The sequence below is a fragment of the Hippoglossus hippoglossus genome, chromosome 3, assembly GCF_009819705.1.
Source record: "Hippoglossus hippoglossus isolate fHipHip1 chromosome 3, fHipHip1.pri, whole genome shotgun sequence".
Lineage (NCBI taxonomy): Eukaryota > Metazoa > Chordata > Actinopteri > Pleuronectiformes > Pleuronectidae > Hippoglossus > Hippoglossus hippoglossus.
Window position 1 is genome coordinate 11,319,895 of NC_047153.1, and position 12,827 is coordinate 11,332,721.

Genomic DNA, 12,827 nt, shown 5'->3' on the forward strand with positions numbered 1-12,827 from the left:
TGTTTCACGTGATGATGAATAATAGACAGTTTTGTGTTTATTTTCTCCAATTTTGATCCATCTCATCTTTCTCTAAATTCTCAGGATGAAAAAGCAAACACAAACTACATGAAAGCAAAATCATATCCCTCCTTTAAACATGTGGAACACACTTTGTGTTTATTTGTATTCCCACAACATCATGTTACTTCAAAATCATACATATTTGTACAAGCACTCGTCACTGGGTTAAAAAGTTGCCCTTTTTGCTTCACTGGTACAACTTGAAAGTTCTTAGTTTGAAACAGAGATCTTGCTCCAAATGTCTGTTCAATTCTGAACAAATTTGAGATGTTTCCATACAATTTTCCTTTTCCAATACTGATTCTGATACCTGGACATCGCCTTTCGGCTGCTATCGAGTACCAATACGTTCCAATGCATTGTAAGTGATGATTATTATCATTATTGTATGGCCTATTGCTAGTGTTGTAAATGGCAACACTCCTCGTAACTGAAGTCCTGCATACGGTACACGTTTACAGCATGAAATATTACTGATATTTTAGCTAGCTATGGCTAGTTCTACACTACTGGAAAACACTTATTTTTCATTGCTCTAAAAGCCGTACTATAGTCTAGCACAACTGCTGTGTTTAAGCATGGAAGAAGAAATGATTACTGTGAAGAGAGAATTGAAGTTTTATTTTGGTGAAACTAATAAACACAGAAGTGGTATCGGATAGTTATATAGATTTGCATAGTCTTTCATGCCCAACCTTGCATTACTGTCGTATCAGACGCTTTTCTGATGCTGGTATTGGTACCAGAACATCTCTAAAACAAACTGTCCTTTCTGCATTTTGTGTCACCTGGAGTCTGATCCATGTGATGATGACTCTTGTATTAGAGACTTTTGCCTTGTGTGTTGTTTTTCATCGCAGTCCTCAATGTGTGTAATAGCTGCCTTCCTGGTTCCCAATCTTGTAAACATAGTATGGAAAGGCAAGCGTAGCACTTTTTTCTCTTCTGCTGCCCAAAAACATGTTTGGACTGCTTCTGTGGTTCCCGCTGTTAAAGTCTTAGCAGAAGGAATGTGTCTAAATGGCAAATGCTTTGGAGAACGTGAGAGTGTATCAAAGAGGGGTGGGGGCACATTAGCTGTAAGTGCTCACAGATGTTAGTGAAAGTTCATCAGCTCTGTACTTGTGACTGGAAAAATATTTTCCTGGAAATCTTTAAGCCACCGGAAGCATGAGCCGCCATGCTTCCTCCTCGACTTATTTACTTGTGTTTTTGTGGCCTTGAGCAATGAGGCTAGACTTGGAATGAAAAAATGTCCCACACAAATAATGCTCAGACCTTTTCATTGTTCTACTGGTTCCTCTGTACATGCTCATTTGAATTTGCTGGTTATTTCGCTGCTGTAGGAGTCTGTATCGTTGACAGTGTTTTTTTCCAGTGAGCTGTGGGAGTTGTTTCCCCTCACTGATGAAGTGTTGCAGTCCTGTGTAGCTTTACCCTCCATAAGGGTCATCAAATGGTATGTTGCCACTGAAAATAATTGCTGGGTGTGTCTTTGTGGAGCAGCTGCTTTTGTCCAGTAGCACCGTGTCTCCAGTAAGCCTGGCACGCAGGCAGGCATGTGGTGACCTTGGCAAGGCCATGTTGAATTGAAATGTACACCAGATATTTCATAATAACTGTGGGTCTGCCAAGTCACACCCTCTTTCCTCTCCTCTCGATGTGGGCTGATTGGCTTGGAGACAGGCAGACATAAACACGCCGCCTGTTAGCCCCTCCCTTCCTCAGGGGCAGCTGGGTAATAACAAAAAAATCGCCCCCTCCTACCACCCAATCTCTCGCATACTGGACTACAAATGTGTAGTATGTAGTATGTACCTTTTTATAGGATTTTTTAGATGGTTTAGATTTCTTTGGCTGTGGAAATACTAAGTGTGCGTTGCATTGGGTAGACTAGATTGTAAATTCAATACTACTTTTACATTTTTGTACTTTTTATAAACATTTTATAATTAGTCTGACTGTAGTGATATATTTAATGTGCTTTTGAAAGTTTGTCAGATATAAGAAATGCAGTTTGTACTGTACAGCTCTCCTATAAAATGAATGCAGTTTAGTTTATATTACTAGTGTTAATATATATACTTTAGTAGTCACAACAAGAGATGATCATCCATCTATTAGCTCTACCTCTTTTCCTTTTGTGGGCCACGGTGTGCTAAAGCCAATCCCAGCTGGCATTGTGCGAGAGGCGGAGTAAACCCTGGACAAGGTTGGCAGTCTGTCACAAGGCTGATGTACAGAGACAAACAGCTATGGCCGCACACATTTACACCTATAGACAATTTACCCAATTGATGTTTTCTGTCGGTATAACACTTATAACACCATAACACTACCATTACTCTCCCCTGTCATAAATTTCAGTAAATTTGTTTGTGTGTGCATGACTGATCATGTAGTGTCTATACAACCCAATAAAATGAACTTTGCTCCTTTCTTTTCTTTTATCGTTACAGAGAAACCAGGTCCAGAGCGGAAGCGAATTAAAAAGGAGCCTACCAACACCCGGAAGGCGGGCTTGCCGTTTGGGATGGGGATGCCAGGGATCCGGGCCGGGTACCCCCTTTCTGAGCGGCAGCAGGTGGCCTTGCTCATGCAAATGACAGCTGAGGAGTCCGTCAACAGTCCAGGTGCGTGCTTATCATGGAGGCCACGTCCTCTGTGGACGGGTGGCAGAGGAGGACAGGGAGGGAGCTTTATGTTGAATGTGTGTATGTGCGTGCCGTGCCGTGCGCGTGCTGTAGATGAATAAAGGTGGTCTTGAAGGGCGAGGGGGACGGGGCTGATTGTTTTTGTTTCTTTTTTTTTTTTAGCTCTGCATCTTGAATCTAGTTACACAAGCTAATCCACATTAATTCTCATTACAGCTACAATGTAGAGCTATGCCGTCAGTGAAAGTGGTTGTTTTTGTAGCAGCTGTAATAGTCACATATTGGTTCATCAACAGCAGTGAAACTCTTTTCTAGAATACAGCATGGGGCCGTCAAGGAAATGAAACTAAACTACCCTGGTTGGTATTGCGTTAGACTGGAACTAATGGCGCAATTTCACAATCTGAGCCAAATCGCAGCCAGACATCCAGATGCAAAGCTCCTGCGAGGATTTCGTTTTTGTTATAAATCATAGTTGCTGTCAGATGGTTGATCTGGCCTAGTTAATTACATTTACAACCTACTTATCCTCTCAAATTATAATTTTTTGTTGTCGATAAATGTATTGGACAAAAATTTTTTGCAAAATTTTACTTTTTCTCTGTGTTGACATTTGAGATGTAATTGAGTTGGTTAGGACCAATGTGTCACCACTTTTATTTATATGTAACTCCTCTGTTGCATGCCTGTCTGCATGGACAATGATTAAGTGGGTGTGTTTCAAATATTATTTGCGACAATAGTGATACAAACTCAATAATGTAAATGTGATTAAGTCTTGGATTTAATCTTGTAAATGAGATGAAATGAGCTCAAGTGAAGTAGGTCCAACCACTCTGCTGCTGACTGGTAGGGTAAGACTGCCCCCCTCTGGCTGAAAGCAGTTCAGATATATTGATATTCATAGAAGTCATAATAGTATCAATAAAATCGTTGTCTTAATATATGTGACCAACAAAACTGTTCTAGTGTTAAAGTGCTTTGTCCATCTCCGTCCAACAGACACAACACCAAAGCATCAGTCGCAGTCCAGTCTGGGTCAGAAGGGAACGCCAAACTCTGCATCTAAAACCAAAGACAAAGTGAATAAACGGAATGAGAGAGGAGAGACTCGGCTGCACAGAGCAGCGATCCGTGGAGAGGTACGCCGCATCAAGGAGCTCATCAGCGAGGGAGCTGATGTGAATGTAAAAGACTTTGCAGGTGAGAAGCTCTTGTAGAGATTGTCCTTTGCTTTTTGCATGAAGGAATATATGTTACTTCATATTCTGCATACAGCTCTCTTACTGTAATTCTTCTTTTGTTTAGGCTGGACTGCATTGCATGAAGCGTGCAATAGGGGGTACTATGATGTGGCCAAGCAGCTGCTGGCAGCCGGAGCAGAGGTCAACACCAAGGGCCTGGATGATGACACCCCTTTACACGATGCATCCAACAATGGACATTTCAAGGTAGTAAAAATAAACACTCAGTCAAATCGGATCATGTCTGAATTCTGTCAATACTATTATCACAGTAGTAAAGCTTTAGAGAAACATTTTTACATTTTCAAAGACTCTGAAAATGTAAATGGTTGTAGAGACCCTTTCTCATCTTTTCCTTGACATCATTACTCTGTCAAGTTTATTAATACACTCAAATAGTAACTTTTAAGTTATTGGTGCATTAATTTTAGTTTCCTTTGACACTATGTAATATAAATGTTCTTAAATTAAAGCATATATTAATTAAATATTTCCTATTGTTTGTTTCAGGTGGTTAAGCTTCTTTTACGGTATGGAGGGGACCCACGTCAAAGCAACAGGCGAGGTGAAACACCACTGAAGGTTGCCAACTCTCCAACTATGCTGAATCTATTGCTGGGGAAAGGCACGTACACTTCAAGTGAAGAGAGTTCATCGGGTACGGAACCACAAAAGTTTTGTGTCACCTATTCACATGATTGTTACAAGTGATGGAAGTTATTCATGTAGATAAGCTGTTAGTGTTAAATTGTGTTTTGATTGTGCTTCTCTTTACTTTCCACAGAATCATCAGAGGAGGAAGATGCCCCCTCATTCGCCCCGTCCAGCTCTGTCGATGGCAATAACACAGACTCAGAGTTTGAGAAGGGCCTGAAGTTGAAAGGGAAAACTATGGACCCTCCTAAATCTGCGACCACACAAGTCAAAGATGAATACGAATTCGATGAGGATGATGAGGAGGAACGTGTCCCTCCAGTGGATGATAAACACCTCTTGAAAAAAGACTTTCGTAAGGAACCTGTCCCCAAGCCCAACAGCTTGGTCGCCGTACCCAAGACGGAGGTCAAAACTTATTCCAAAAGCAACTCGCTCACACCAAAGAAAACTGTCAGGCGGATCATCTCTGACAGTAACAGTTCAGATGAGGACGACAGGACGTTGTGTTTTACGCCAGCGCCTACGCCGCGGCAACAAGCCCAGCAAACAAATACCAAGGCTAGAGACTCTGGCTGCATGAGCTCAAAACAACAGAAAGACAAGAATAAAGTCAAAAAGAAGCGGAAGAAGGAGACTAAAAATAATGTCAGTAAAGAAGTCAGGTTTGGTAAAGTCAATGACAAATTCTGTACATCAGATTCTGACTGTGGAGACATGGAGAGTGAGGACGACAAGGGCTCAAATAGTATAAAGGACTCCTCTGCAGTGAGCCTGAAAGAATCCCCTGGCTTTAACGCATCCTCCTCCTCCTCCTCTTCCCATGGTACCTCGAACTCACAGAAACAAGCACCGTCATTAGCAGAACAGCATCCAAAGCAGTGGAGGACAGATGGATGGAAGACTGTGTCCTCTCCCACATGGTCAGATGTCAGTTCTCTCTCTGATTCAGTCAGAACAAGACTATCCAGTGAGTCTGACTACTCCTCCGCTGATTCCAGTGTAGAGTCAATAAAACAAGTCAAGAGGAAAGCACAGGAGAGCAAAAAGAAGAATAACAATGTGCACAGTAACACAGTGGACAAGAAAAATTCTGAGCTCTACAAAAACTCCAATGCAGAAAGTGCGGTCTCCAAAACCGACGTAGACGGCAAAGTGCTGAAAAAGCATAAAGTGAAGCACAAGCACAAAAATAAGGAAAAGGACAAGGCTCCCAGTCTAGTGCTTAATCAAGACATGAATGAGAAATTTGTCAAGAGCTATTCTTTTGATTATGATGATTCTAGGCAGAAGTCCCTAATTGTTGAGTCAGAGTCACCAGCTGAGAGCAAAGTCAAGTTATCCAAACATGAAAAAGACCATTCGAAAAAGGAGGACAGGCTTTTGAAAAGTAAGTCTGAGGACAAGGATTGGTCGTCTGGGAAAGACCTGCACAGAACGACAAAGGAAGAGAAAAACAAAAAAACTAAGGACTCCACCAAGGACAAGACAAGTAAGGAGGAGAGGGAGAAGCCGGTAAAATCTGACAAGGAGAGAGCTTTCAAAGAGAAGGAGAAGCCCAAGGAGGATAAACAAAAAGCTCACAAAGAGGAGAAGAAGAAAAAGTCCAAGGAGAAGTCCTCCTCAAAGGCAGACCGGAAAAGTGAGCAGAAAGAGGAAAAACATCTAAAGGTGGACAAGGAGAAAAACACCAAGGAGGAAAAAGAGAAATGTAAAAAAGACAAAGCACAGAAGGAAGAGTCTGAGTATGAAGGCTATGATGTCAACAACCGTTTCCTCAACCTTGAGGACACAAAGCTCAGTGCCTCAGATGACCACCATGACAGATGGGGCTCCGAGATGTCCTCTGACTCCTCCCTCTACGAAGATGACAGTTGGGATGCTCCCATTAAAGAGTACAAAGCCAACAACGCTGTAAAACTCATTGTTGAGACTGTTAAGGAAGAGACGAGGAGGAAAGAAAACAAAGTCAAGGACAAGAAATCAGATCACAGTGAGAAAAGGTCAGAGAAAGAAGCCACATCTAGAAAGAAAGACAAAGACTCCTCCGAAAAGACAAACGAAAAGAAAAAAGACTGGTCTGAAAAACAAAAATTAAACTTGAGTCACTCAGTTGAAAAAGAAAAGAAGCGGAAGGAGTCCACAGAAGTGGTCAAAGACAAAAAGGACAAGGATTCTTTGGACAACAGTCGAGACCGTAAAGATTCATATGAGTCCATAAAGGATAGAAAGGACATGAAAATCAAACAGGAATCTACAAGAGATGATTATGGCAATGATACTTTCTTTAAAGACGTGGATGCTGCAAAATCATGTGATGTCCGAGAAAGAAACTACTCTGGAAAGGAGAAAGAAAAGAAGGGGGACGGAACAGACAAGAGAGAAAAGACGAAAGCGGACAAGCACAAAGACAAAACAAAGGACAGAGGCACTGATCAGGAGAAGGAGAAAAGTGAGAAAAGCTCGACAGAAAAACCTGCCAAGGAAAAGGACACAGACCGGGGCACCAAAGACAAGAAGGAGGGAGTAAAAGACAAACACAAAGAGTCTCACGGCAAAGACAAAGATCGAAAGATGTCTTCAGAACAGACCAAGGAGAAGAAAGAAAAGGCCTCTCAAGACAAACACACTGATAGGGAGAAAGATTTAGTGGAGCTAAAGAAAGAGGAAAGAAAACCAGAGAAAATCCGAGAGAAAACGTGGTACAAGATTGCCGACATATTCACTGATGAGAGTGACGATGAGGAGGACAGCTACAATGGTGGTGTGCTCGTGTCTGACTCCATCAGGAAAGACTCAACACCTGATCAGGACGAGCCAGATCATTTCCCTTTAGAAAAAATTAGAAAATCTTCTGTGGAAGCTAAACACAACACTGAAAAGGCAAAAGACAAAGACCACAAAGAAAAGAAGAAAGAAAAGGCTACATTTGACACAGGTAAAGAGAGGAAAGGCTCCCTGGAGAAACACAACAAGGACAAGAAGGACTGTGTGGATGCAAAACACAAGGAGAGAAAAGACCGAATGTCAGTGGACTCAAACCAAGAGAAGAAAAATAAGCAGAAGCTCCTGGACAAAAGGGACACGAGTGAGGAAAAGACAAAGAGCAAATATAAAGACAAGCTGGAACACTCAAAGGAAAGGAAACCATCAAAAGGCAGTGGTGAGAATGAAAAGTCCCTTTTGGAAAAATTGGAGGAGGAAGCGATGAATGACTATAAGGATGATTCCAATGATAAGAATAGTGAAATCTCCTCAGATAGTTTCACTGACAGAGGTCACGAGCCAGTCCTCACCGGTTACTATGAATCCATCAGTCTGACTGACGTGTCTGAGGACAGGCGAGACTCCCTGTCCATATCTACACCCCAGGACAAGTTCAGAGAGAAAGAAAGACATAGACATTCCTCTTCATCCTCGTCCAAGAAAAGCCACGACAAGGATAAAGAAAAGGTCAAGAAAGAAAAAGGTGACAAACGTGACAAGACAGAGGAGATAAGAGAGTCCTACAGCCGCAGAGAGAGCCTACCTTTTGAGAAAGAGCCCATGCCTCTAGAAGCTGACCCTTATACTTTCCCATATGGAGGTAAGGGAGACGGAGACGATGACTTTGAGAAAACTTTGGAGTTCGAAAAAGAGATGTCCAAAAAAGACAAAGACAAAGCTTCGGGTGTCATCAGTGACAGAATGAAGGACAAAAAGAAAAAGGAGAAACATAAGGAAAAAATTAAGGAGGAGAAAAGTAAGTACATCGATGGCTTTGGGTCAGTCAAACACTCCAAAGAGGATGTAAAGTCAGGCTTGAAAGACAGCCCACAGGTCACCGTTCTGAAAGACAGGTCAAAAGAAGACAGTCCTAAATTCGATATGAAAAAAGACAGAAATCGGGATATACTGGACAAAGACAACAGGGTGGACCACAGCAAATCTAAGGCTAAGGATGAAAATGAAAAGATCACTCAGTCCAAAGACACAGTGCGGAAAGATAATCGTCCGCGTGAAAAACTGTTGGTGGACGGTGATTATCAAATGACGAGTTTTGGTCAGATGTTGAGTCTAAAAGACCAGGAGATTGAAGAGCGCCACAAGAGACACAAAGAGAGGATGAAGCAGATGGAAAAGCTGAGACCCAAGTCAGGGGACCCTAAGCTGAAGGACAAAACCAAGTCCACAGAGGAAGTACGAAAGAACCGCAGTGAACTTTCGTCAAAGAAATCCAACAGCCTGGAATCTGGTCTTAAAGAAAAGAAGCTGAAGGATGTGGGTCTTCCAGCGCAAATGATGTCTCCGGGCAGGAAGTTCCAGCCTTCGGACAGTCAAAACTCAAAGGATTGGCTGGGCGGACCCCAAATGAAGGAGCACCTCCCTGCTTCTCCCAGGCCGGATCAAAACAGGCCGACTGGTGTCCCCACACCGACATCTGTCATCTCCTGTCCCAGTTTTGAGGAAGTGATGCAGACTCCACGTACCCCATCATGCAGTGCAGAGGATTACCCTGACATCATGTTGGATGGGTTGGATTGTCAGAACTCAACAGCTATGACCATGTCAATGAATGCCTGCTCTCCATCGTTCTTTGAAAGGTATTTACACACACGAACAATAAGGCAGGGTTACTGTTGTGATCATTAAAATGTTTTCTTTTCCTGAATGTGGCATATTTTTCTAATGTCCTCTCTTTTGTCTTGTGCACCCAGCAGGTATTCTAACTCCCAGAGTTTCCAGGAAGGCACCTGCCCTACCCCTGCGAAGAACCTTCAGCTTTCACTCGTCAGCCGCTCTGCATCCTCAGACGTCCGCAGGCCTCTGGAGGATGAGTTTAAGGCTGAGGCTGTCAAGTTCCTTCGACAGGAGACTGATCCAGAAGCCGACTTTGATCCACCCTCTGCCCAAACTCCAGAGGACAAATCAGCAGATAGGCTAGAGTGTCTGTCTTCTCCTTATTTCTCCCCATTGGGAATGTTGTCCCCTCGGCAGGAGCCAGCACTTCCTACACCAGATGTGGCAGCACCAGCTCTGACTGGTTCTGAGGGTAGTGAACACCTTCCTGAAAGTGTATACAGCTTCTTGCCGAAACCCTCTACACCAGTTCACAGGCCAGACCCCCAGGAGCCCTGCTTCGACATCGCTGCACCACCAACACCAGCTCCTGCTGCTTTGCCACCCCTGGACATCGATGACATCTCTGAGCCTCACCACAGTGAACCTAACCTCGTCCTCTCCGATCTTCCTTCTGTCACAGAAGAACAGGAACAGGAGCAGGAGGAGGACGAGGAGGAGGAGGAGGATGAAGAAGAAGAAGAAGAAGAAGAAGAGGAAGAGGAAGAAGAGGAGGACGATGAGGAAGAAGGCATTATGGACGACAGAGCTGATGGAGACCACTGTGCAGTGGAGGTGCCTGAGCAAACAAGGGAGCCAGGTTCCTTCTCTCCTCAGGTTGAGGACCCTCTGAGGAAGAGCTGGCCTGCAGAGTCTCCAGACCGACAGGATCCAGAAGTCCACGAGCTCTCCCCCACACACTCTGCCCCCAACCAGGGAGAGAACTGTTTTGAACACAGTATGGGCTGGAACCCCGATATGGACCTCAAATCTCCCCACAGGACATACGGGGAAATAGAGGCTGCTGTCTCCAAAATAACCAGTCCTTACTCTCATTCAGACAGTGATATGCTTCACTTGACTGGACACCCCTCTGTCACTCCCCCCTATGCCTGGAACAGGTGGCACAAAGAGGACCCAGAGGACTTTGATGAGCAGAAAGAGGCTGTGGCTGACATCCCCTCCCCAGAGAGACGTGACTCAGTAATCGATGTGGAACCTAACTATCTAAACACCTCATCCTCTTCCAACAGGCTGGAGTCTTTCTTCCAAGAATGCAACAAACCAAGCATGGAGGATAATCACCAGATAGTTGAAGAGTCAACATGTGTAGAACCAGACAGCAGACAGAGTACTCACACTTTCAGTGCTACAAGTGAAGTCATCATGAGTCCAACAGTGGGCCCTGAGCCTGTGGTGCCCTGGGCAGACCCATTCTCAGCTGACACAGATGAGCTAGATGACCTGGGACCATTCTCCTTGCCTGACCTACCACTACCAGACAAGTCAGAAGAAGCTGAACCTCGAGACCCTGAACTAGCTGACCTCACCAAAACTGTGCCCATCCACATCAGACACAGTATCACAGAGAGAGATGACCCAGACATAATAGAGGTGGACCTTCCAAGCCTGGCTAAGACCACATGCCCTGCTGGAGACCTAAGTTTGGAGGAACCTACCGGTCAAGATTTGGTCGTACCGTCACCACATGCCAACTTCCAACAGGACTTGGACCTTGAGCCTCAAAGTGTGCCGGTCAACAACTCTCTATCTCTCATTCAACAACAGGAGAGAAATGGACCTTATACAGAACCTGATGAGTCGGAGACTAATATGTTGTATTCAGCTGTGAGTCCAGATGCCAGTCAGCAACATCACCTACAGATCCACTCCCTCACTGAGTCGCTGCAGTTACCCCTGGATTCAGTGTCTGCTGTCAAGTCAGAGGTGATACAGGAGGAGATGTCTGAGCCTGTAGCAGAATCTGTGACATGCAGTCCTCTTCCTCAGCCTCCAGTGGCAGTCTGCCTCTCCAGCCCACTGGAACTACCAGACACTCAGGAGACCACGTCCAAGCTAACACCTGTAACTCTGACCACTGTGTCCACCATTATAGACATCCCCAAGAAAGTGGATGAAATCCCACAAAGGATGACCCGCAATCGCGCCAAGAACAATCCCTCTGCCGCTGCTGTCCCTTCTACCTCCAGCATAATAACCTCGTCTGCTACTGCCACCCCTGTAACGACCAGTCCAACAGCGAGCATTAACGTGATCCCCATTCGAACCCCAACACCCACCTCAGGCTCCTCCATCTCAGTTCTGAAGAAAGACAAGGAATCTGTGATTCATGTCACCTCTACTGCATCTATTTCAACCCCTGTAGTTTCTGTACCTACTTCTGTGACAACTCCTGCATCAGTGGTTCTCAGTAAGACGACAAAAGGACGCCCTCTCCAGGTGGATGAAGAGGAGTCTCAGACCCAGCATCCGCGGAAGAGGAAATTTCCACGTTCTACTGGGCCGCAGGTCCAGGTCCAGCTGGTAAACACGACCATGCAGCAGACCAGGGAAATGATTCAGCAGACTCTGGCTGTTGTAGTAAATGCCATCCAGCTGGACGATATCGAGCCCTACCACAGCGATCGTTCCAACCCTTACTTTGAGTACCTGCAGATCAGGAAGAAGATTGAGGAAAAGAGGAAGATTCTGTGTTACATCACCCCACAGGCCCCACAGTGTTATGCTGAATATGTGACCTACACCGGCTCCTACCTGCTGGATGGCAAGCCGCTCAGCAAGCTTCACATCCCTGTGGTAAATTGTCCTGTCTTTATTTTTTCCCAGAATAAAATCAAAGTAGTGAGGAGTTTTCAGACAGTTTGGAATATATGCCTGATTTTGGTATAATTCCAAATTTCTGTCTGCTGTAAAGACAAACATTAGTGCATAGCAGGGTGTTTTTCTTTAGAGACATAAATGATGTATCTAAAAGGTAAACTAACTAATGTTATATTTGTTTATCAGATTGCACCACCTCCATCACTGTCAGAACCTCTGAAGGAGCTCTTCAGACAACAAGAGGCAGTAAGAGGGAAGCTCAGGTTGCAGCACAGCATAGAACGGGTAAGAAATATACTGTCATGGCACATCTTATTATCTGGGATTATTCTCTCACCTTAATTTGCGGTTGGTCGGCTTATATTCATTTTCTTAGTTTTTTTTTACTGTTCACAGGAGAAGCTGATTGTGTCATGTGAGCAGGAGGTTTTAAGAGTCCATTGCAGAGCAGCCAGGACAATAGCCAATCAGGCTGTGCCATTCAGCGCCTGCACCATGCTGTTGGACTCTGAAGTGTACAACATGCCAACAGAGAGCCAGGTACAAATCGGTTAAAACACATGATTGGTCAGATATCATTCTATCAGCGGTGGCCATATCTTTATTTCATTCATTACTTAGTCTATGTTATAACTTGGTCTGTGTTCTCAGGGTGATGAAAACAAATCTGTGAGAGATCGCTTCAACGCTCGCCAGTTCATTTCCTGGATTCAGGATGTGGATGATAAATATGACCGCATGAAGGTAAGTATCGACACTCTGCAGTGATTTA

General features: G+C 44.3%; 1 protein-coding gene across 2 annotated transcripts in view; it reads left to right on the top strand.

The window, feature by feature from the left end:
- Positions 1-12,827, top strand: part of ankrd11 (ankyrin repeat domain 11) — a 93,896-nt gene that overhangs the window by 76,430 nt on the left and 4,639 nt on the right. Inside the window, exons 5-13 of one of the 2 annotated variants that reach the window (XM_034570712.1) lie at positions 2,523-2,696; positions 3,720-3,920; positions 4,026-4,168; positions 4,472-4,619; positions 4,746-9,198; positions 9,313-12,031; positions 12,242-12,340; positions 12,452-12,595; positions 12,707-12,799. In XM_034570712.1, coding sequence (XP_034426603.1) covers positions 2,523-2,696; positions 3,720-3,920; positions 4,026-4,168; positions 4,472-4,619; positions 4,746-9,198; positions 9,313-12,031; positions 12,242-12,340; positions 12,452-12,595; positions 12,707-12,799 — 8,174 coding nt within the window. The remainder of the gene's footprint in view (positions 1-2,522; positions 2,697-3,719; positions 3,921-4,025; positions 4,169-4,471; positions 4,620-4,745; positions 9,199-9,312; positions 12,032-12,241; positions 12,341-12,451; positions 12,596-12,706; positions 12,800-12,827) is intronic. The other variant, XM_034570720.1, reaches the window with a different exon arrangement.